This window comes from Mustela nivalis (assembly GCF_964662115.1).
Source record: "Mustela nivalis genome assembly, chromosome: 8".
Taxonomy (NCBI): domain Eukaryota; kingdom Metazoa; phylum Chordata; class Mammalia; order Carnivora; family Mustelidae; genus Mustela; species Mustela nivalis.
Window position 1 is genome coordinate 122,669,526 of NC_139027.1, and position 25,701 is coordinate 122,695,226.

At 41.4% G+C, this 25,701-nt stretch overlaps 1 protein-coding gene across 6 annotated transcripts in view; it reads right to left on the reverse strand.

The window, feature by feature from the left end:
- The window catches only part of NDRG3 (NDRG family member 3), a 77,672-nt gene continuing 51,971 nt past the window's right edge, over positions 1 to 25,701 (reverse strand). For 3 of the 6 annotated variants that reach the window (XM_082746268.1, XM_082746266.1, XM_082746267.1), the window contains 9 exons: positions 19,055 to 19,111; positions 13,823 to 13,926; positions 12,575 to 12,640; positions 12,400 to 12,451; positions 7,770 to 7,817; positions 4,101 to 4,136; positions 3,940 to 3,991; positions 2,698 to 2,736; positions 1 to 1,588 (listed from right to left, as the gene is read on the reverse strand). In XM_082746268.1, the coding sequence (XP_082602394.1) occupies positions 1,407 to 1,588; positions 2,698 to 2,736; positions 3,940 to 3,991; positions 4,101 to 4,136; positions 7,770 to 7,817; positions 12,400 to 12,451; positions 12,575 to 12,640; positions 13,823 to 13,926; positions 19,055 to 19,111 (636 nt within the window). In that variant the 3' untranslated portion in view covers positions 1 to 1,406. The remainder of the gene's footprint in view (positions 1,589 to 2,697; positions 2,737 to 3,939; positions 3,992 to 4,100; positions 4,137 to 7,769; positions 7,818 to 12,399; positions 12,452 to 12,574; positions 12,641 to 13,822; positions 13,927 to 19,054; positions 19,112 to 25,701) is intronic. The other 3 variants (XM_082746269.1, XM_082746271.1, XM_082746270.1) reach the window with 1 other exon arrangement.

Consider the following 25,701-nt stretch of genomic DNA (forward strand, 5'->3'; position numbering starts at 1 on the left):
TTAACAATGAGACATATACAGCTTTATTTAATAATCTGTAAAAAGTTGTACTCTGGCAGAGTGATGCATTCCCTATCTCAGCTGAAAGCGAACATTAGGTCTGAAAGCCCCTTCCTAAGATTCGGAACTGCGTAACCCTGAGCTTACATCTGATGCCCTCAAGAGCTGGGCCCTTGCTGTGTGGCAGTTGGTTTCATCCTCCTCCCAGCAATACTCTGGCTGGCTGCAGCCCCCCGCACAGCAGTCCGCTAAGCACAACTGTAGCTGCACAGGCTGCCCTTACACACCGGCCCCTTCCCTCTCTTCTTTAAGAATTGTCAAGAATCTTTCTGAGAAATAGGTTCTGTACCAATTTCACTTCGCTTCCACTATGTCAGCTGAAGTCAAGGGTGTGCCTGAGACACATGATATTCTGCTGAGGTCTGTGCCTCTTCGCCCAGCTGGTTCTCACCATCTGCATAATTTTCAGGCCATACCTCTCCTTTTTCAGAGGACTGAAGGGTGGATAAACACTCTTCATCACAGACCCAGGAGGCACTTCTTGGGGCTATCTTGTAAGTGGTATCAGACACTGTGGCGACAGTAGCTCTGCTCTGGCACAGCAGAGGCCTGGTATATTGTTTTCCATCTTCCTGTGCTAAAAGAGTGCAGTAAGGATGCCACACTCACTTCTTAGGAAAAACTCCATGTTGCATCAGAACTTCATCATTCATGGGCTTCTAAAAGAATATGTCCCTCCCTTTTATTTACAGAATAACATATATGAATGCATTTGGACAGGAGGTGGCTGGCCACCCTGCCTGCCTCTCTATGTTAATAGGCTCCCTTCTATTGGTCACAGTCAATGTAAACACGATCTTCCACATTTTTCAGAGCTCCTGAAGTCACTGCAAATCGTGTTGACCAATTTGGAACCAAAAGAGAATGCAGTGGCCTGCCCAACCTAGAAACCTGTTCTGTATATTTCCCTTAAAAACATCATTGAAAATGAAAAAGAAAAAAAGGTCCCCTTTTTTTGCAGAAGCTCTACAAGAAAGCATATCTAAAATCACAGAACTATGCACACACAAACACAGACACGCGTGCTCACACACATACATCAGAATCAAAGAATCTTGTCAGATATGTAGTTGGGAAAGCACAAGGAAAGGCTGGCAAGAGAAGATATGGAAATTCGATCAGCTAAAGATGCTGGAATGTTACAGTGATGGCAAGGAAGTGGTTCTTGGTACATACAAAAAGGAGGGCGGGCAGGCAGAGAGAATGATAAATCCAGGATACCAGAGACTGTCAGTTGGCCATGCAGGAGTTAAAGATAGATGCCAGTTTGTTGGGTGAAATGTTGTATTATGGAGTGGTTGTCTGAAGGAGGGTGGACTTGCATGGTCCAGGGGAGGAGTATCTGCTTAGCAGGACACCTCCATGGTCTGGTGTCTGTCCACAACATCAGGGGATTCAGAGGATTCTTGAGTTCCATCTGACTGATTGCTGGTGACAGATCGGCTGAAGGCACTTTCTCCAGAGCCGATGCTACTCGAGGTTGAGTGGGTTCGTGATCGGGCGAGCCGGGTCATGCTGGCAGATGGTACTGTAAGAAAGAACCAAGGGGGCTAGAAGATAGTACCCTGGCTAAGCTTAACTGATCCAGAAATTTCACTAAAGGCTTTGTTTAGATTTCCCAACCCATTTAAGGTGAGACCCAGGATAACACATAGCCATCTCCCTTTTGTATTATTTGCTTAGGTGAATGGCTATACACAAGGTTGCTTTAATCCTTTGGATCTGGTTGGAATCTTGGCTGATTCTAGTCCACAGAAGAACATGGGGAAACCTAAGTCCAGAGTATAGCCTCTTAGCTATGCCCACGCCATTCATACAGTGATCAGGAAAGAGGCTTTGGGAACCCAAACAGGTAACCAAACCCTGCAGTGCATGCAAGACTAAACCAAAAGAAAGACAAACCACACAAGTATGAAGGTGTTTCACAAACACAGTGCAAGCCCGATACAACAAGACTACCATCCGTGTCCACAGGCTTCCTTTGCTACCTGGGGAGGAGACATGTATGAAGGTGTGGGTCTAAGGGAGAGCAGGTGGGCCTGGCACCTGCCCTATATGCCCTCTATGCAAGCAGCAAGGTAAAGGATGCCTGCAGGGGAAGGGCTCCAGGGGTGGGTATTTCACTCAGACTACAGTTCCAACGCTTTGATCCTAAGGTCCTTCCAGCTGGCTGGGATGTGGCCTTACCTGTCATAACCTCCCTGTCTATCTTCCTGAGGCACCAGCCACTCGCCCAGCTGTCATTTCAATGCTGGGGTCAAAAGATGCCATCACCTGATGAGTTTTCCAGGCACAGGCTCCGGTACTCCTATTTAGAATCAAGGCTGCCCTTCATGTCCTGTGTCTGGGATTCATGCAAGGATGAATAGGTGGCTGCAGAAGAGGGGCCCTGCCTACAAAGTTTCAGCTACTACCGTGACCCTGATTTGGATAAGAGGAAACCTGGCTATTACAACCCACTCCTTTTTTCCTGGGGAACCAGGGCTGGACCTGCAGACTAACCCTCTTAGGGCACAATGAGCCACGTTCTATCGGGCTCTCACTGCACAGGAAAACCGCGGACATGCTGCAGGCAGCCAATGCAGCCAAGAGAGCGTGGCTGGGAGGCAGGGGCAGGGCCAGCACAGAAGGAGGTACCTGACTCGGTGCTCAGGTGACTGAGCTGCACATACGGGACTGGAAGCAGGATGGACACAGGAAAAGTCAGGTTAGTGACCCAAGAGTGCCAAGTGGCAACCTCGGCTGCCCAGTAAACACTGACAGAATCCTCTAAGCTGGGGATGAATTTTTATGTTAAGGTCTCAGAAAGGAGTTGAGGCTGACTGATGTTTTATTATCATCTCAGACATTACTTCTCTCATCTAGTCAAGGGCAACTGTTTTCCTCTCCACTATAAACAGCCATCTGTTTTGGATCAGAAATGGGCTGGAAGATCAGGTGTTTTCTTAAGAAAGGGATGAGAACTGGCTAGGAGAGGGACTTCTCCTCCCAGTGAGCCAGACAGATGTGGATGTGGGCTCGGTTGGTAGTGGCTCACAGACGGGGATGACACAGCCACTCTAGACGAGACATACACAGTCTGCCTGCCAGGCACAGGGCTGTATATACCCAGGGGTCAGCTGCTGCCCAGGCAGCTGTTCAATGACCATTTTCCACGCTTATACTAAAGACAGGAAAAAAAAAAATCACCCTACTGGGTAAAGAGCTCTGTACCTGGGTTGAAGAGTGTTTCTTCTTAAGAATTCCAAGAAAGGAGCAAGTGTGGATAGTCTGTGACAAATGAGAAAGCTCAGGGGTCTCACAATGCAAGAGACCAGGACAGAGGCACACGATATGGAAACATCCTTGGACTCGCTCTAAACTACTGTGCAAGTTCATTTCCTGTGGTGGGGCTAATGTAACTGAGGACAACTACCCTTTTCTTCTGAAGTCTCCATTGTGTTTCTCTAGGCCAGGAGTCATTACCAGCTAAGTTCAAATGCAAATCAGATTCACAAGCTTAGCAAAATCTAAGCCTCAGTGGTTAAAAACATGGGCTCTGGAGTCAGACTGCTAGCATTCTGCGGGTGAACTGTTATCCTGGGAAATGTACTTAGTCTCTTTGAACCTCGGTTTCTTCTTCTATAAAATGGGACTAATGACAGAACTTACCTCTTACGATTATAAACACTGAATGCCCAGCACAAGGTAAGTGCTTAGTAAGTGTTAGCTCACCTTACATACATGCAGATGAATACTCCATAAACATTTTGGTTTCTACCTCACTTTAGGCTGGCAAGCATAGAGGTTATATGCCCTGGGAAATGTGGGCTCCCCAGATGTCAAAATGACCCCATTATCATTCAATTTTTGCTGGACAGAAAGTTTTGTATTACTCACTGTAGCCCATTCCCTGCAAAAAGTACTTGAAGGCCTCGGTGAGCTTTCCAGGCTAGGAGACAAAATAAGAACGTATTAATCTTTGCATAGGCAGAGAGGCAGAATCAAATGAGTGCTTTAAAAAAAGAAAACAATATAATAATAAAAAAGCCCCTCCTTACCTGTACTACTTGTGGCAGTCCACCACAGTCTGCCATCTAAAAGAGGAAAAATATAGAAGTGAGCTGGTACTTATACTTAGGGGACATGCTCTGAAAATCCACAAGTCCTTTCAAATAGGACAGGATTGAATTTTAGGTTCCTTAACTTAATGTTTAACTGCAACCAAGTGTATGTCTCCTTAATGCACTCTTACACAAAAACTTACAACCTAGCAATAACCTTGGATATAAATCTGAAAAGATTATTTATTTAATACTTATTAATCAGTAAGATGCAGAGTCTGGCCTTCAGGCCTAGGCTGGGAACCTTCTGTTAGGAGTGACAATGAAGTTTACCACCGTCTTCAACTATGGTTCTGACTCCACCTGAAGAATGTTACTTTCAGAGTCCTCAACAGCATGACCCTAACTTCTCAGGGTATCATGCTTCCTAAGTTTCCGCTCAACCTAATATTATCTTCATTCTACAACTAAGGGGATTTCTCCAATGACATGGTGATACTGAATCTGGTCAACTCACTTGGCCAGCCACTTTCCTCTCAAAGCTGGATTTGGTGAGGCTGTCTCTCACTTCATAAATATTCATAGATGATTATCCTCACATGTGCAAGGATTTTTATTTTTTATTTTTTTAAAGATTTTATTCATTTATTTGACAGAGAGAGGTCACAAGTAGGCAGAGAGGCAGGCAAAGAGGGAGAGAGGAGGAAACAGGCTCCCTGCTGAGCAGAGAGCCCGATGCAGGGCTTGATCCCAGGACACTGAGATCATGACCTGAGCCAAAGGCAGAGGCTTAATCCACTGAGCCACCCAGGTGCCCTTTTTTTTTTTTTAAAATAAAGATTTTATTTATTTATTTATTTAACAGACAGAGATCACAGGTAGGCAGAGAGGCAAGCAGGGGAGGAGGGAAAGCAGGCTTCCTGCTCAGCCGAGAGCCCGATGCAGGGCTTGATCCCAGGACCCTGAGATTATGACCTGAGCTGATGATCTGAGCCGAAGGCAGAGGCTTAACCCACTGAACCACCTAGGTGCCCCGTGCAAGGATATCTAAAGTAAGGTTTTGTTAGCACACACTGGAATTACCCAGACGACTCATTGGGTTTCTACTCTGGAAATACTGATTTAATAGGTCTGGGGTGGGGCTCGAGAACTTCCATTTTTTTGTTGTTGTTGTTTCTTTTTTTTTAAAAAAGAGAAAGCATGTGTACGTTGGGGTGAAGGTGTAGGGGGTAGGGTCAGAGGGGAAGACTCTTAAGCAGACTCCACATCCAGGGCAGGGCTCGATCTCATGACCCTGAGATCACAGCTGAGCTGAAATCAAGAGCTGGATGCTTAACAGACTAAGCCACCCAGGCACCCCAAGAACTTTTTTTTTTTTTTAAGATCTTTTATTTTAGAGAGGCAGAGAGTGTCCCAAGCAGACTCCATGCTCAGCTCAGAGCCCAATGGGGGGCTAGATCCCATGACCCCAAGATCATGATCTGAGCCAAAGACAAGAGTCAGATGCTTAACTGATTGTGCCACCCAGATGTCCCAAGCAGTTGTAGTTCTAATAAGCTCCCTGGTGAAGCACATTCTGCCAATCTGCAGAAAACACTGTTTTTAAGGCATTATGGCCAACCACACAGGCCCACCTTCTTTTTTCCAGCTGTTATGAATTCTGTATTCAGACAACATCCTTTTCAGACTGACTGGAACTTAAAAGCGGGGGGTACCTGGCAGCCTAGCCAATTGAACATTCAACTTTTGGTATCGGCTCAGGTCATGATCTCAGGGTTGGGAGACTGAGCCCTGCCCGGAGTGTGGAGTCTGCTCAAGATTTTCCCTCTCCCTCTGCCCCTCCCCTGCTCACACACTCTCTCCTTCTCTCAAAAAAATAAAAACTTCCTTTGAGGTGGGGACTGTTATTTCGCAAATGGGAATGCCACAAAAGGCACAGGAATTGAAGGTTAATGTTAAAATCTGGCATAAAACAACTAACACACACAGAGAGAATATTAGGAGAGACTGTTTCCAAGCGTGCTGCCTATCAAGTAGTTGGAGAGTCAGTTCAACTATACTGTTGCAGTGGGCATTTTTGCCCAGAAAAAACTACATCTACAGCTACTGCAGAGCTCAGTTTTGTGCTTTCAAAATATTGATTCAAACCTATACTGAAAAACTATTTGAAACCATATCCTTTTAAAATAACATTCCTATTTTGGACCAGTTCGTCAACCACCTGGACCTCAGAACATTCTGCATTCTGTCTCAGAGCATTAGCCTCATGCTGTATTTCCAGGAACTATAGCCTGCTTTTGGTGACAGCACTTCCCTTTCAAGCCACTTCAAAGAGAAAGGGAAGAAAGCAGAGGTCTTTCAGACCAAGAAAGTAGCAGTAAGCAACGTAAGATCAGCACTTAAATACAGTAATCCATACTCAAATCAGAGTGCCAGGCCCTGTACACTTTACAAGGCTGTAGAAAAAACAAGGTTGACACTCTTACCTGGTACAATGAAAAGGGAGAGAAATCTGACATTAACTAGAAATCAAGTATAAGAGTTGCTCTCTATTTGCCCTAAGAGAAAGGAAATGCACTTACCCTTATATCAGAATTGTTATTGGAAGCTTCCTAATCAATACAATGGGACATAGCTTGTAAGTAATTCCCATTCATCCTAATTCTCACAAAATTAAATAATGCTTACAAAATTTTTAATAACATGGTTAGATGCTCATGTCAAAAAGTTGAGGAGGGACACCTGTGTGGCTCAGTAAATGTCTGCCTTTGGCTCAGATCATGATCCCAGTGTCCTGGAATCGAGTTCTGCATGGGATCTGTGCTCAGTGAGGAGCCCCCTTCTCCCTCTGCCTGACACTCCCCCTGCTTGTTCTCTCTGACCAATAAATAAAATCTTAAAAAAACAAACAAACAGACACAGGGCTGTAAATATCCTGACCTTACTGATATAAAAAGTATACAGAAAAAAGACCTCCATTTTTTTTTTCTTTCTTTTGGAGAGTGAGCACAGGGGTTCAGAGTAGGGGCAGAAGGGCAGAATGAAAGAGAGAGAATTTAAGCAGGCTCCATGTCCAGCGCAGAGCCCAAAGTGGGACTCAATCTCATGACTCTGAGATCATGACCTGAACTGAAATCAAGAGTTGGATGCTTAACTGACTGAGCCACCCACGCACCTCAAGACATCAGTATTTTTACCAGAGGGGAACTATGGGTGGTAGGATTATAGTAATTTTGATTGATTTTATCCTTTACTTTTCTCTATTTCCCAATTTTCTTTTTCTTTCTTGCTTTCTTTTTTTTAAGATTTTATTTATTTATTTGACAGAGAGAGAGATAACAAGGAGGCAGAGAGGCAGGCAGAGAGAGAGAGAGGAAGAAGCAGGCTCCCCGAGGAGCAGAGAGCCCGATGTGGGGCTCGATCCCAGGACCCTGAGATCATGACCTGGGCTGAAGGCAGAGGCTTAACCCACTGAGCCTCCCAGGTGCCCCTCTATTTCCCAAGTTTCTATAGTGAGAATATATTCAGGAATAATTTAAAAAAGAGAGAGAATCAAAGAAAGAACCGTTCCTTCTTTCTGGGCAACTATTGCAGAAATAAGAGTATTTTGAGCCATGTATAATTTACTAACAAATCCACTGGCAATAAGGAAAAAAAACACTTTACCTTTAGCAAAGTTGTGTTTATAGGGTTCAGGCGAGAGTTGCATTCAACCTTAAGAAAAGAAAAAAGAGAAAACAATTATGATCACTAGAAAACTAAGAAATAGCTTGGCACAAGAATGATCTTCCAAGATCAACAGCTCAGTTTGAAGATGGCTGAATCAGCCAAAGAAATTACCAAAATACAAAGTAAGAGATATATCATGTACTTGGTATCTGGTTTCTTAGTAAATCTAAAAGTCTGGCTAAACTTCATTTCCTGAATCTGTTGCGAATACTTAAGCTTATGTTGAATCTAATTTCTCCTACTGGCTACATAACTTGGGGGCTAGCTACCTATTTTAAAATGTGAACTGGACCGTGGCACTCACCTGCTGGGATTCTGATGGGTTCCCAGTACAAATGGTCCTGACCAAGCCCAGTCCTCAATCCCCACTCCCCCTTACTCCTTTCCTATACCCTGGGTTTGCCTGTCTGCACACCCTCTTTTCTGACTCAAGGTCTTTCACTATTCCACCTAAATATTGATTACTCTCTGTTTTTTCTCTCATAGCAATTATCCTAATTAAGAGTTACAACCTGTGTGTTTACATGTTTGGTATCCTATACTTTGTGGTATACCCACGAAGGCAGGGACCTCAAATAAAAGCTTTTAGGGAGATAATCTTTAGGTTTAGCAATGTTTTGTGGCTAATTTAATCAATGAAATCTCTCCTTTTACACGTTTGTCAAGCATACACATACAAAACACTGCTAGGAGTCTGGTATCCATTAGGGTGAAAACATATAATTCAAAGCTGAATGATAGCACTTCGAAATTTCCCAACTGAGCTGAGTATAGAAGGATGAGAGGGATTTCAAGACACAGAGTAAACAGAAGGGGTGGGTGTTTGAAAACTTCCAGAGTTGGGGGAAAGCATAAGCAAAGAACCAGGAGATGTGAAGTGGATGTATAGGGCGTGTGGGGTTACAGAGGTGTGGTGTGAAGATGCACTGCAAGGCACGTCTGGGAGGTAGACTGGAGCTGACCATGGCCAATGAGCCATGGAAAGTTTCTGAGGAAAACGGATTTGTTTTAGTAAAGTAACCAGCAGAGGCTGTATGACAGACTACAGAGGCAATGAGCCAGTTAGGGAGTTATTAAAATTACCTAGGCAAGAACCAGTAATCCAGCTGAACTCTGGGGATTGCTGATGGGCAGGTATATAAAACTCTTCTATTATCAGGGGATGATCTAAAAACCAGGATCACCAGTTTTTGCTCTATACAAATGACAATGTAGGCAGGGGTAAGCAAATTGTACCAGTGTATTACAGAATATCATTAACTCTAAACTGTAGAATTTATAAACTGGATCCCTAACTGCTAAGCACAATGCTTAGAACATAGTAGATAGGGACGCCTGGGTGGCTCAGTTGGTTAAGCGGCTGCCTTCGGCTCATGTCATGATCCCAGCATCCTGGGATCGAGTCCCACATTGGGCTCCTTGCTCGGCAGGGAGCCTGCTTCTCCCTCTGCCTCTAGCCTGCCACTCTGTCTGCCTGTGCTTGCGCTCTGTATCTCTCTCTCTCTCTCTAACAAATAAATAAAAATCTTAAAAGAAAAAAAATAAGAACATAGTAGATATATAATATTTTCTCAAAGAATGAAATCCCCCATCTGGATTTAATATAATAAGTCATGCTTTCTTTGGTTTACCACTTTGTAATTTCTTTAGCTCTCTACGAAGTCTCCATATCTCGTAAACCAAACTCAATGGTTGGTTTTTTGACATGTCTATTCTCTCTCTAGCTCCCCAAATGCAGATACATCATCTTATTCATTTTTGTATTCCCCCATAGCATTGAGCAAATAAGAAGCTCAAAAAATGAGGCTGAATAAGTAAGAAAGAATAGTTAGCAAAAATGACCAAAATTTGAGAAGCTCCTTCCTGCTCTTCAATGCATGGAGAGTCCTCTAATCCCTACCAATTTGTGGGATAAAATGCTAGCTCTCACAAGCTAGAATCTGTCCGTAAGACATCTACTCTGTGATACAGACAGGGCTCCTGGGGTTCTTATCTATAAATGCTGAAGATGAGGAAGTCAGAAAACAAGACCTTATCTGTACTGGCCAGTCTATCTAGTCTTTTTTTTTTTTTTTTTTTAAGATTTTATTTATTTATTTGACAGGCAGAGACCACAAGTAGGCAGAGAGGCAGGCAGGCAGGCAGAGAGAGAGAGAGGAGGAAGCAGGCTCCCCGCCGAGCAGAGAGCCCGATGCGGATGCAGGGCTCGATCCCAGGACCCTGGGATCATGACCCGAGCTGAAGGCAGAGGCTTTAACCCACTGAGCCACCCAGGCACCTCACCAGTCTATCTAGTCTTGAAAGATGAATGGAAATGTTGCTTTAAGTCCATCCAAGTTTAAAAAAATAACTCAGCATTATTAGAAAATTCTAAGGAAGGGTATTTTCTAAAAACAACACTGTTTTCTTGTTTTATGTCACATGTTTACGAAGAAAAAAAATTTAAGTAATATCCACATCCAATGTGGGGCTCAAACTCACAACCCTGAGATTAAGGGTCATATGCTCCACTGACTGAACCAATCAGGTGCCCCTGAAGAAATGTTTTTTCTTTTTTTTGTTTTAAAGATTTTATTTATTTAACAGACAGATCACAAGTAGGCAGAGAGAGAGGAGAAAGGAGACTCCCCGCTGACCAGAGAGCCTGATGTGGGGCTTGATCCCAAGACCATGGGATCATGACCTGAGCCGAAGGCAGAAGGCTCAACCCGCTGAGCCACCCAGGCACCCCTGAAGAAATGTTTTTGATAGATATTTTTTAGCGTGTATCTCCACCTTTTTAGCCAGAAAAGACTGACCTTTGTAAAACTCCTTCACAATGAATTGGGATCATCACTATAACTTTATCATCTTTGGGGAATTTGTTTTGTTTTGTTTTTTGTTTTTGTTATTGTTTTTTTTTTTTGGACTCGAGGGTCATGTCCCTCTGTGTTAAAGCCATGCCATGTATTTTATACCAGACACAGAATGTTTTACAGGATGATTCAGGGAGGTATGAATATATCATCCCATCTACTTCACCCTACGCTTACCTTGCCTCATAAACCTTCGCTCCTATGTCTACCCCCATGATTAGCTACTAGACTTCCTTTCCCAAAAGCCTTACTCCCTAATGTTTTTCTCTAAACAGGGAGGAAGTTAAGGCTGCCAAAGAAAACTAGGTAATCTCACACAGATACCTATTTATATTACATACACTGTGGGGAAAACAAGTAAACTCTAATAGATGTATGAAAAACTGTCAACTTCATTTGTAATGAAATGCACATTAAAACAGTGGGACACCATTTTTAACCTACTAAATTATTAATAAAATTTAGGAATCCAATGTTGGACAAGATGCTGTGAAACAGACGCTCTCATACAATGCTGGTGCTATGTCCTTTCTGGAAAGGAATATGGCAAATGTTATAAAAAATTTTGCAAAGGTTTATGATTTTTGACACATTGATTCCACTCTAGAAATCTATCCCAGGGAGATGATCAAGAATTCGATATCGATGTTCAATAGCAACATTATTAATGGTGCAAAATCTGATGTCATCAACTGGAAAATGACGTTAAACAAAGGTACATTTACAAGACTAAATATTATATGGGGGGGGGTGCCTGGGTGGCTGGGTGGCTCAGTGGGTTAAAGCCCACTGAAGGGGAGCCTGCTTCCTCCTCCCTCTCTCTGCCTACTTGTGATCTCTGTCTGTCAAAGAAATAAATAAAATCTTATTTATTTATTTATTTTTTAAAAATATTTTATTTATTTGACAGACAGAGATCACAAGTAGGCAGAGAGGCAGGCAGAGGGAGAGGGGGAAGTAGGCTCCCTGCTGAGCAGGGAGTCCGATGTGGGGATCAATCCCAGGACCCTGAGATCATGACCTGGGCCAAAGGCAGAGGCTTTAACCCACTGAGCCACCCAGGCGCACCTAAATAAATAAAATCTTTAAAAAAAATATTATACAGAGGTACTGACTTTATAACATGGAAAAAGGCTATCAAAAATGCTATCAATAATCAGCTCCCCAAATCTTTCATGTTTAATATCACCCGGGGTATGTGAGAGGAAAAGATAATAGTTTACCTTTGGGTAAGAGAATTATGATGTTTCCTCCTGTCCTTCTATTTTTTTTAATTTTTTCATATTTTCTACAATGAGCATGTATTATTTTTAACAGTGTATTATATACTTGAGGAAGAGGCAGAAGAAAGCATATAGGCTCTCAGCAGCCTTCCAGCCCGATCCAGTTCCAGATGTATAGGGGCCACAGAAAGCCAAAGGGCTGTCAGAAATCTGACCATAGGCAAATGGTGTTTAGTTATGCTACTTGCCACAAAGTCAACTGTACCACATAAAGCAATCAAAGGTAATACTGATCCCTTCTGATGAAGTCTAGTGGTTAATGAGGAATTCCTTTTCCAGAACTGGGTAATAAAGAACAAGCTCTGACAGACATAATCAGAAATAACAAAGATGACTATTTACCAACTGTTTCTAGTGTGCCAGCAGTGTGCTGTATACATTTTACTGCATTTAATCTCATTTATCTTCACAGCATCAGGACATACTTACCACAGCCTCAACTGCAGGTGAACTGTCCCCTACCACCAATAGAGTAGAACACCTGGGGAAAGGCAAAATTAAGAGGTGACATTCTGCAAACAGCACCTATATTCCACCAAATACTGAGTTAGTTTATGAAAGGCAAAGATATTTAGCAACTTACTAGGGAAGCTGAGGGACTTACTTTAATGTCTTCGATTTGTTATCGTTTTGGCCCAGCAAGGGTCTTTCAATCTCTAGGTCTCTGCGTCTAGAAAAAACAAAGGAAGCAAGACCTCTTTCAGGGAAAATCATAGCAACTCAGATTATTTTCTGGTTGTGAAAACCAGTATCAAGGAATCTGAAACTATCTTTCCTTCACACCTGATGAGGGAAGGGACCCTTTTGCACTTTGATCATGAGCTGCCATTTTAGTAGCCCCCTGAGTCGTAGAGAGCAGGAACAAGCTTCCTGGCTCAAACCTGAGGGGCACTATGGGATGCCAGAAGTTTAGAGGCAACTTCAAAACTCAACAGCAATTCTTCTGAAATCCTCAAGTTGTAGTGTTTAATTTTCCAACTAGTTTATAGGAACAAATTCCTTAAGAAAAGGGGAACTTTGGGAGGGGGGTCTTGTAACTAACATAGTTTAGTGCAGTACTTAATAAATCTTTCTGATTTCAATTGAAAATAAGCAGGCTCTGTAATACAGAGAAAGGAGTTGGAGACAAGGTTCAAAACCTCTGGGTGAATTTAGGTAAGTTACAGCTGACCCATTTTCTCAATCTTTTCCCACATACTCAGAAAGCTAGAAGGAATGAATATGTATGACCTTGGAAAAACTGGTCCCAAGATAAGAACCCAATTCTCTCAGTGACACGGGGCGATCTGACAGTAGGTTTTGGAACATGCACAAACAAACAAGAATTTACTAGTGCCCATGTATTAGTTTTGCCCGGTAACAAGATGTCAGCAAAGAGAAACTCATCAAAGCCTAAGAATTCTATTCTTTGTCTCTTCTCCATGTATTTTTCTGTCCTGCCTCACATTACGTGTATATTTTTGTGCGTGTACCTTAGGTACTTTTTTAAAAATCTCAAAACATCTTAAACTACAAATGGTATTTGAATGTGCCCAAAACAGCCTTCAGTTCACTTTTTTTTTTCTTTAAAGCAATCTCTATACCCAACATGTGGCTTGAACTCATGACCCCAAAATCAAGTAGCACACTCTACCAACAGAGCAAGCCAGGTGCCCCCATTCATTTTCCCTGAAAGCTGTCTTCCTATCTGTCTGATAGCCCTCCCTCTTTTACTGTGTTGCAACAGCAGGAAAATCACCTCATGACACAACACTGAAAAAAGTAGTATATTTCCCCTCCCCCCTCCCTCAAATGTCCCTTATCTTTTTGGACCCCGTTTACATTTAAGTGGAGGGATAGGAAATAACTGTACCCGTTATAAGAACCCAGGAAGAGCTGTAGGTTTTCTTGATTGATATCTTGGGCAATATGCAGCCTGTAGGTTTGAATCAGGTCCAAGTTGGCCTGCAACTCTTCCTAGAACAATTGGAAAGAGATACAAGGTAAACATCTGAGTTACAATACAAGCATGTTGCTTGGTTTGCATTCTCAATGTTCAAAGACATTTCTCTCTGCTCAAGATGGGAAATGGGACAGAGCCTGGGGTCTACACTCATACTGGTAGGCTGAATGACTGAAGTCTTTATCTGTAGTAGACTGGTTCAGTGCCATATTCTGTGTCAGATGAGGGCACAAAGACTCCATTATGGCAAAGGCTAGTCACGGACTCCAGGCCAAATGTAAAAACTTGGAGATTTGTTCTGAACTTCCTTCTTACCTGCAGCACCCAGAAACTGCACTGGACTTGGATTCAAATATTAGCTGTGCAACTCAGATAGGTCACCTAACCATTCAGAACCCTAATTTCCTTATTTGTGTTTTTTGCATGTTCTGCCACTCCTCATAAAACATGAAGATAATAACCAGAGATACCTGACAAGTTTGTTTTATTTATTTATTTTTAAATAGGCTCTACGCCTAATGTGGGGCTTGAACTCATGAGCCTGAGATCAAGAGTACCGATCTCTACAACCAAGTGCCCCTGACAAGGCTGTTTTAGAGATTAGATAAGAAAAGTTATATGAACTGTAAAGTGTAAAATAAATGGAAGGTGGGGCACTAGGCTGGCTCAGTTGGGAGAGCGAGTGACTCCTAATCTCAGGGTTGTGAGGTCAATCCTCATGCTGGGTGTAGAAAAAACTTTAAAAAAATTTTTTTAAAAAAGGGAAGGTAACATTTTTCTTAATAGCTATAAATCTATATAATTAACTTATCTGTACTGATATAATATAATCAGTATATCGCTTATTTATATATTATCACTTAGTAATATCCATAGAATTATGTATTACATTCCATTTACATTTTTAAAAATATTTATTTATTTGACAGAGAGATCACAAGTAGGCAGAGAAGCAGGCAGAGAGAGAGGAAGAGAAGCAGGCCCCCTGCCGAGCAGAGAGCCTGATGTGGGGCTGGATCCCAGGACCCTGGGATCATGACCTGAGCCACTTTAACCCACTTAGCCACCCAGGTGCCCCCCCATTTACATTTTATTAAGTCAATTTATCATTTAATCTTGCTGCTATTATTAAAGGTATAAAATAAGAGAGAAACAAATGATTTATACAGTGAAGTGAATCTTCTTCCCCCACCACCCACTGTCCAATGGTCCCTCTCTTGCTGGCCTTCTCAGGTCATCAGAACAGTTGCCAGGTGGTTGTGTATATAAACATACATGTACATAGCTGTACACGTGTACACAAGTGCACACACACCCAGAAAGCAGTTTTAAGCAGAAGGGAAAATGTCTGCTTTGGAGGGAAGAAATGGATCAGGGATAGTAAGAGAGCCAGTTAATCCAGAGCAGTATGTCAAGGTCACCATCAAACCTCATAGGGAAATATAGATAAGAAGAATATCTGTTTGCATTCTGACTACCATATAGGTAAAGTGAGCCAAGAATACAGTTGAAAACTGATCAAATGGATCAGTCCACCTGAAACTAAATGGTACTACAATCACTCTGAGGAAATACAGTAAAGGGTAAAGAAATTATAATAATAAAAGTAAACAACAAATGTAGCACACAGTAATCAGAGATGAAATATGTAGCTAGCTCTCCCTTCAAGGTCTGGAGAGAAGCCCAAGGAGCAAAATTTGAGATAAAAGAGGGAAGAAATGATAATGGTACAAAAGATGTAAAAGTGGCTTAAGTGTTATTGGAACTTGTCAGGTAAAGCTGTTATGTATAAATTGCCTCCCCACTTTTTTTTTTTTTTTTAAAGATTTTATTTATTTATTTGTCAGAGAGAGAGAGAGAGAGCGAGCACAGGCAGAGTGGCAGGCAGAGTCAGAAGGAGAGGCAGGCTCCCTGTGAAGCAAGGAGCCCGATGTGGGACTCGATCCCAGGACGCTGGGATCATGACCTGAGCCGAAGGCAGCTGCTTAACCAACTGAGCCACCCAGGCGTCCCCCCACTTTTTTTTTTAAACACAAATTGTGGTCTGCTAGACATACTGTCCTACACTTTGCTTCTTCTCTTAAAGTACTAGAGATCACTCCTTATCAGGACATATGGAGTTGCCTTGTTTACTTATACTACTTGGTTCTCTACAACCTTACTAATACAAATGGCCATTCTTTTTAATTTTTGCAAATCTGATAGATAAAAAAGAGGCTATCACATACGGCTGTTTTTCCTATTGGTAAAAATGAGATTATTCATGTCTCAAAACCTTATTGTTTCAATTTCAAAACATTAGAAGCAAACACATTTGCTTGCTTAAATTTTATTTTCCTGGGGCGCCTGGGTGGCTCAGTGGATTAAGCCACTGCCTTCGGCTCAGGTCATGATCTCAGTGTCCTGGGATCGAGCCCCGCATCGAGCTCTCTGCTCAGCAGGGAGCTTGCTTCCCCCTCTCTCTCTGCCTGACTCTCTGCCTACTTGTGATCTCCCTCTCTGTCAAATATCAAATAAAATATTAAAAAACAAAACAAAAACAAAAAAAATTTATTTTCCTAAAAGTTTATTTATTTATTTAAGTCATGTCTATATCCACCGTGGGGCTCAAACTCACGATCCTGAGATTGAGTTGCACACTTCAACTAAGCCAGTTTCACCTCTTTTCTCACAAGGACAAAGCCAACAGGAAAAACATTTTGAAAGTGGGAAAGCAGAAGAAAGACTATAATCATTCATTTCACAGATTCGGTAAGGCTGCTAGGGGATAGTGAAAGAAATCCATGAACATGTACCAAGTAGCCCAGAAAGGTTCAAGATTTTTAGGCACCAGTTCTCTCTGCAAGCAGGAGGTAAAGATGGGGCTAACAAAAGAAGGTTAGTTTCAAGTTCTGTTAAATAAAAATGTAACACCAGGAAGACAAACAATTAGGTAGACAATCATAATACACAAAGCAAAAACAAACAATTGAAGGGAGAAATAGAAAATTCAACAATAATAGTCCATAACTTTATTTATTTAAAAGATTTATTTATTTGAGAGAGAGAGAGGCAGAGACAGAGAGCATGAGCAGGGGAAGGGACAGAGGTAAAGGGAGAAGCAGACTCCCTGCTGAGCAAGGAGCCAGATGTAGGGCTTGATCCCAGGACTCTGAGATCATGACCTGAGCCGAAGACTGCTCAAGTGACTGAGCCACCCAGGCGCTCCAGTAACAGTTTGTAACTTTAATACCTCACTTTGATTTATGGGTGAATAATGAGGCAGAAGATCACAAGGAAACAGAAGAATTGAACAACACTGTAAACCACCAGACCTGACAAAACACCCAGAGTACATACACTCCACTTAATGGGAGCAGAATGAATACACATCCTTCTCATGTGTACATGGAACAGAAAGGACACGTTAGGACCACAGAATAAATCTTAATACATTCAAAAAGGAATGAAATGTTAAGTATATCCTCTGACTGCAATGGAATGAAATTAGAACTCTAACAGAGGGGTGCTTGGGTGGCTCAGTGGGTTAAGCCTCTGCCTTCAGCCTGGGTCATGATCTCAGGGTCCTGGGATTGAGCCCCACATCAGGCTCTCTGCTCAGAAGGGAGCCTGCTCCCCACCCCCTCTGCCTACTTGTGATCTCTCTCTCTCTCTCTCTCTAATGAATAAATAAATAAATCTAAAAAAGAAGAAGAAGAAGAAGAAATCAGTAACAGAAGTAAATCTGGGATATTGAACACATACTCCTAAATAACTAATGGATTAAAGAATCACAAGGAAATTAGAATATACTTTTGAGATAAATGAAACTGTCAGAACTTCTGGGCTGCAGTTAATGTGGTGTTGAGAGGGGAATTTATAGTTGTAAATGCCTATATGAAAAAAAGAAAAAAGATCTCAAGTCTACAACTAGACTTTCACCTTAAGAAACTAGAAAAAGAGGGGAGCATGGGTGGCTCAGTTGGTTAAGCATGTGACTCTTTATCTCGGCTCAGGTTTTCACAGCAGGGTTGTGAGTTCGAGCCCCACGCTGGGCTCTGTGCTGGGCATGGTGGAGCCTGCTTAAATAAAAGAAAATAAAAGAAAGAAACTAGAGATATAAGAGGAAACGTAAAGCACGCAGAAGGAGGGCAATAATAACAATTAGAGTGGAAATAAATGAAATACAGAATTTAAAAAGAACAGGACAAAAACCCCAATAAAGCCAGCAACTGGCTGGTTAGACTGACAAAGAAAAGAGGTAAGATTCAAATTATTAACATCAGGGAGGGAAGAGGAGACACTATTTTCAATTTTACAGAAATAGAAAGAATTATAAAGGAGTATTATCAATAATTTATACCAACAAATTGGGTATCTGAGATGAAATGGACAAATTTCTAGAAAGACACAGACCACCTATAAAGCATCTCAAGAAATAGAAGATTTGAATAGATCTTTAATAAGTAAAATCATTAAATTAGTAACATAAAATGTATCCACAAAGAAAAGCTTTGGCTCAGATGGTGTCACAGTGAATTCTACCAAACATTTAAAGAAGAATCAACAGTAATCCTTTCCCAACTCTTACAAAAAATAATACAGTACTTATCAGCTCATTCAGAATCTTATTATCCAATTTACTCTTCCCTCTGAAAAGAGGACTGGGGTTTCTTCTTCCACCCCGTAATTATCCACACCTGTCATTTCTTCTATAGATTTACCACTAAAAAACATAGGAATGAACAAGATAATCTCTAAGGTTCTTTGAGTATTGATATTTGTTTTATCATTTTGGCTTCTTTTTCTCTGAAATTTCTATTTCTGTGAAGACTTTCCCAGACTTCATTATGGCTCTGAAGATGTTTGCTGAGGCACGTGATGTCGTCAAACATTAACAGATGGCATGCTGCTGACAGAGAACAGGTGGTGGGGGAGGGGATTCTGTCCTCCTTCATCTCTTCAAATGCCAAGAGCCATGGGGCACTGAGTTAATGCCTGTCCCCTAAGACTGGCCTTTGCTGCACCCTCTGCATTACACTCTGCACTGGAACTGGCACCCATGAGGATCAGGTGAATTCTAAGGTACCCCCTCTTTCCTGAGGTAAATAAAGTTTTGCTGCAAGCCAACAAACAGCTGTCCTGGTTGGAATAGGCACTTACCTGACCAAAGTGATGAGCCAAAATAATGTCCACAACATTGGTTGTCAAGCCTGAGAGCTAAAAAGATAAAAGCTTTGTGTCAAGAGAGTTAAGCATACATATTTCCCAAGTTGTCCACTTATGATTAGTGCACTTTATTTCACACAATATCCCTCAACAAACAAAAGCACAACTCAGTGTCACACAGTTTCATGAGATGGTGGTTTCAAGATACGTGAGAACAAGAACAAATGGTCTCCCTTCCAGGGAAATAATATCACCTGCTTTGAAATAGGTGGCTAGAGGAGCGCCTGGGTGGCTCTGTTGATTAAGCATCTGCCTTCACCTCAGGTCATGATCTCATCCTCTCCCTCTACCCCTCCCCAACATTGTGTTCTCCCTCCTTAGAAAAAAACAAAACTTTTTTATTTATCTGACAGAGAGAGCACAAGCAGGCAGAGCAGTAGGCAGAGGGAAAGGGAAAGGGAGAAGCAGGCTCCCCAGTGAGCAAGGAACCAGATGCCAGGACCCTGGGATCAACCTGAGCCAAAGGTAGATGCTTAACAACTGAGCCACCCAGGAGCCCCTAAAAAACAATAAACAAACAAACAAACAAACAAACAGGAGGCTAGAAGAAATGCTGCTCATTCTTTCTCTGAAAACATAAGACCTAGAACTCTTGCTATTAGCTACTTCATTCCTGCCTATATTTCTGCATTTACACTGGATTCATGGCTAATAAGGATTGACTTACAACTACTCCCAAGCCATCCAAGAGACAAAAATGATTTTTTTTTCTTTCCTCCAGTTTTCGCTATCTTCATTTCAGGGAGTGGGAGGAAACTGCTATGTTTACAGAATGTTCTTGCGTTTTGAACATTTTTCTCCTAATTTTTTCCATCTCAAAATGATGCAGAGCACAGTCTAATAAATGCAGCAATCTGTGCAAATCTGCAGCCTGCTAGTCTATTTTCAGAAAAATTTCCAACTCAAATTATGTTGCTGATTCCCTGTAGCCTTCTTCCTCAGTTTTATGCTTCATTCCTACTGCTGACTTGGATGAGAGGTGAGGTGCTGAACTGGGAGTGCAGATGGAGAAGAGAAGAGGGTGAGACAGACGTGGATATAGGCAGAACAAGATTACAAGGTCCCAGAAAGATCAAGGAAGAAAAAAGCCCAGAAATCTTCAGAGGGGTTACCAATGATCAAACCATTATAAATTAAGGATAATTAGGATTAATAACCATTCATGTTCATTCTTAAGTTTCATAACAATTTTATTAGGCTACTACATATTATTTATTATACATTATTGAATGTTCAAGTAAATTTTAACACAAGTACATAACTAGACAGGACTCAGAACAAATTTTAAGTAAGTCAGATTATAAGAAAGAATTTCCACAGCATCTGGCAACAGCATCATTAATACATTTCACCCAAAGCTAGAGTATGCATATTTCTCTAGAACTTAAGTATGGGAAGAAATGGATAAATTTTTTACAATCTAGTCTACTGGTAGGTGAAGTATTCTTAACATACAGTGTTATGTTAGTTTCAGGTGTATAACACAGTAATTCAACAATTACATACATTGCACAGTGCTCATCAAAGTAAGTGTAATCTTAATCCTCTTCACCTATTTCACCCATCCCCCCCACATTCCTCCCCTCTGGTAACCATCTGTTCTCCAGTTACGAGTCTGTTTTCTCATTTTTTTTTTTCCTGCCTTTGTTTGTTTGTTTTGTTTTTTAGAATTTCAGTAGGTGGGGTGGAATATTTTAACATTTTAAAGTAATTTAAAAGCAATTCATGCTTATCATAGAAAATTAGAAAAAAATAGAATATGAAAAAGAAAATAAAAATCATCTGTAATGCTACCATCCAAAGACATAACTGCTATTAACAAATTCTTTCCCCTTTTTCCTTTTCTTTTTTTAAATATATATAGTGGGTAAGACCAGAATTTTTATTAATTTTTTTAAAAGATTTTATTTATTTATTTGACATAGAACACATGGACAGAGGGAACATAAGGAGAGGGATTGGGAGAGGGAGAAGTGGGCCTCCTGCTGAGCAGGGAATCTCATGCTGGGCTGAAAGCAGAGCAGCAAACAGAGGGAGAGGGGGTAGCATGGCTCCCCACTAAGCAAGGAGCCCAATAAGGGGCTCAGAGGGCTTGATCTTGATCCCAGGAGCCTGGGATCATGACCTGAGCCAAAGGCAGAGGCTTAATAACTGAGCCACCCAGTCGCCCCTGATTTTGTTTTTTTTTATGTAATCTCCACACCCAATGTTGGGCTTGAACTCACAACTCTGAAATTGAAGAGGTGGATGCTCTACTTGATGTGGGAAACAAAAATAAAAGAAACTATTAAATTTCCTTATTGGCTATAGCCCATTAATAAGTTCTTGAAATAGGCAGAGTGACTTTCCTCTGGGGGCTCAGCTGCCTCCATGCTGACACTTTGCTAAGGGCAAAAGGCAATCTTAGCTTACATTATCCTGGCACCCTAAGATACTGAAAGTGTTCTTTAACACATAAAAATTCCTTTGGAGGGGAGGCCTGGGTGGCTCAGTCGGTTAAGCTGCTGCCCTCAGCTCAGGTCATGATCCCAGGATCCTGGGATCGAGTCCCATGTAGGGTTCCTTGCTCAGCAGGGAGCCTGCTTCTCTCTCTGCCTCTGCCTGCTTGTGCTCTCTCTCTCTCTCTGACAAATAAATAAATACATAAAATCTTTAAAAAAAAAAAATTCCTTTGGAGGAACACCTGGTGTGGCTCAGTAGGTTAAGTGTCTGACTCATGATTTTGGCTGAGGTCATGGATCTCAGGGTTGTGAGATGAAGCCCCTTGTTGGGCCCTGTGCTAGGCATGGAGCCGGCTTAGGATTCTCTCTTACCCTCTCCTTCTACCCTTCCCCACCACTCTTAAAAAAAAAAAAAAAAAAAAATTCCTTTGGAAACTTCCTTTCTCTCTACCCGCCAAGACACATGTTAACAATTATCTTACAAGCATATGGCCCACTTATCTACATCTGAAGGGTCTCATGACCAGGGTTTTACTTGACAGTAATGAATGACCTTTTCCTAACAATAGCTAGCTCCCTCAAGGTCCTAGAAACCTTGCTAAAATTCCTTAGAGATTTAGATTATCCCTAACCCTCTCCAAAATTGAAAGTATATAATCAGTCACCTGTCACAACCCCAATGCAGCTTTTTCCGACCACAAGTTCTATCCTTTTTCTTTTTTTTCACTGAAGACCTCTCAGGAGTTCTTTCTTAGTTTGTCAGATCCTAGCCCCAACATTTTCTGCACCAAATGACTGAGCCAGCCCAAATTATTTTCGCTCTCTTCTTATGGATAACTATTTAACAAAATTGGGACATAGGTAGTTATTTCTATTTTTTAAACATGAGAATCTTCTCATTTCTTTAAATAACCCAAATAACAAAAAAAAAATTTTTTTAAAGATTTTATTTATTTATTTGACAGAGATCACAAGTAGGCAGAGAGGTAGGCAGAGAGAGAGGAAGGGAAGCAGGCTCCCTGGCGAGCAGAGAGCCCGATGTGGGGCTCGATCCCAGGACCCTGGGACCATGACCTGAGCTGAAGGCAGAGGCTTTAACCCACTGAGCCACCCAGGCGGCCCCCAAATAACAAATTTTTAATTGCAGGATATTCCATTCTATGGTTATATCAAATTTTGTTGCTCTACAGTAGTGGCATCTACGCCGCTTCCATCTTTTAGCCCTAAAAACAAAGTTTTAATGAATATTTTGGCTCTTTGACTTCCTAGCTGTGTGACCTTAAACAAATGACTTAATTTCTCTGTGGGATAATAATAATAGTAACACTTCACTGGACTGTCCTGAGAATAAAAAGTTTAAACATTCATAAAACATTTAGGAACAGTGCCTGGTACCGAGCAAATGATGTGGAGAACAAAGGCAAGAGGAAGATAGATAACATGAAATACCCTTTTAACTCTAGCCCATTGACAGATACTTGGGACAGGCCGAGTGTGACATTCCTCCAGGAGCTCCCAATCTTAATATTAATACCTTACTAGAGGAAAAACCACCTTAGCTTGACCATAGCTAGGCCTCCAGGATCCTTTAAGTCTTCTCTTTACCATATGAAAATCCTTTTGGAATCTTCCTTTGTTCTCCACCCCTCCCAAAGTAAAAGCATATAAGCAATAGCTCCTCATAATCCCAATACAGTTCTTTGTGCCTGGGCCCTGTCCCCGCTAATAAACACCAAAAAGTTCTCAAGAATTCTTTCTCCACTGTTCACTCTTGGACCCCACATCAAATCACATTAGCAAATACTAGACAGTTATTAGTTCTTAAAAACTTATTATCCTTTTATTTAAACCTTTGTAAGTATCACTATTTATTCTTCAAGGAAGTTCCTAAATATTGAATTACCGGATCTCATGGCTGAGTATCAGTAAAGATTCTTGATACCTATGACAAGCTGGATACTGGTATTTTGGAGACTACATCCACTGGTGTATTAGAATAAACATTTATGGCAATTTAAAAATATTTAGAAATAGGTATTTGTTTAAAGATGAGACTTACATTAGGCATCTTTTAGCAGGTAATGAAAGTCTAGGTTATTTTTTCTCTGAAAAAACTTTAAAACATCACTGCTTTAATCTCAACCTCGTAGTTTCAGATTAAAATAACACACAACTAACATTTGTATGTTAGTAGAGAAAAATGTTTCAAAAGTCCTTTTCCAATCTAAAAACAGTGAATGACTTTTCTAGCACAGATCAGTTAAACACAAAAAGTATATAATACTATGCTTTTACTATTATTCCCTCTTTTCACTCTGGTTGTTGCTGGGATTATCTATATTTGTAAAATATAGGAGGGAGCAAAAGGCAAACCGAAGGCAAACCACAACCTAACACTCTCCCCTCAATCCTGTCAGAGGTGGGATATATGTGGTATTCCTCAAGGAACTCATGGCTGCCTTCCTGTTAATGTTTTGCTAGAAACTAAAAACCACCTTATCTTGACAATAGCCCAACCTCCAGGATCCTGTAACTCTTCTTTTCATGCAAAACTCACTTTAGAGACCTAGGTTATCTCTACCCTTCCCAGCGCCCAAATTTAAAAATATATAATCAATAGTTCCTCATAATCCCAGTGTAGTTCTTTCTGCCCATGGGTCCTGACCCTATGCTATATAATAAAAACACCTTATTGTACAGTAAACATCTCAAGAATTCTTTCTTGACCACTGGGCTCTATAACCTTGCATCAATTAGAATATACTCCTGTAGTTTCCTATCTCCTTGAACAGATTTTAGATTAATATTCTATCTAAATAGTAAATTCTATGTAGATAGCAAGTATCTTCATCTTTCAGATAGCAAACATCTCAATCCTACCCATCTTTCCGTGTAGTAGCAAAAACAAGCTATTTGGATTTCAGTGAAGAGAGTGATTCATTCAATCGTTTCACTCATTAAAAGTGAAAATGTAGGGCACCTGGCTGGAGCTCAGCTGGTTACACCTCTGCCTTCAGCTCAGGTCATGATCCCAGGGTCCTGGGATTAAGCCCTGTCACTGGGCTCCCTGCTCAGCCAGGAGCCTGCTTCTCCTCTCCTTCTGCCTGTTGCTCCCCATGCCTATACTTTCCCTGTCAAATAAATAATTAAAATCTTAAAAAAAAAAAAAAAAGTGAAAATGCAAAACACAGATTGGGAGAAGATATTTACATGTACTCAGCAAAGGATTAATATGCAAAATATGGGGGCGCATCAGCGGCTCAGCAGATCGGGCCTCTGCCTTTGGCTTGGGTCATGATCTCAGGGTCCTGGGATGGAGCCCCACATTGGGCTCTCTGCTTGGCGGGGAGCCTGCATCCTCGCCTCTCTCTGCCTGCATCTCTGCCTACTTGTGATTTCTCTCTGTCAGATAAATAAATAAATAAATCTTTTTTTTTTTTTTTTTAAATGCAAAATATGGAAAGAACTCTTACAGATCAGTAAGAAAAAGACTAGCAATCGGATTAAGGAAAAAGAACAAAGGACATGAACAGTCACTTCCTTAGAGGATACTGAAATGGCCAGTAAGTTTCAGAAAAGGTACTCAGACATCATGGGCCCTTATGGAAATACAATTAAAACCCAGCATTATTTACCCATAAGCCTCATCTAAAAACAAAAAAAGATGGTATAGTTAAAAATTAGGGTTTTGTTTACTCCCCTCCTTTATTTTAAAAAGATTTTTATTTATTTATTTGAAAGAAAGAGAATGAGCAGGGGGTAAGGGCAGAGGGAGAAGGAGAAGCAGACTCCCCAGGGAGCAGGGAGCCTGATGAAGGGCCTGATCCCAGGACCCTGGTCTGCCCATGACCCGAGCCAAGGGCAGATGCCCAACTGACTGAGCCACCCAGGCACACCCTCCTGCCTGTTTTCTCTTGTTGTTGTTTTTATTTAACAGATAGAGATCACAAGTTGGCAGAGAGGCAGGTAGAGAGAGAGATAGAGGAGGAAGCAGGCTCCCTGCCAAGCAGAGAGCCCGATGTGGGGCTCGATCCCAGGTCCCTGGGATTGTGACCCGAGCCCAAGGCAGAGGCTTTAACCCACTGAGCCACCCAGGTGCCCCTGTTGTTGTTGTTGTTGTTTTTTAAAGATTTTATTTAT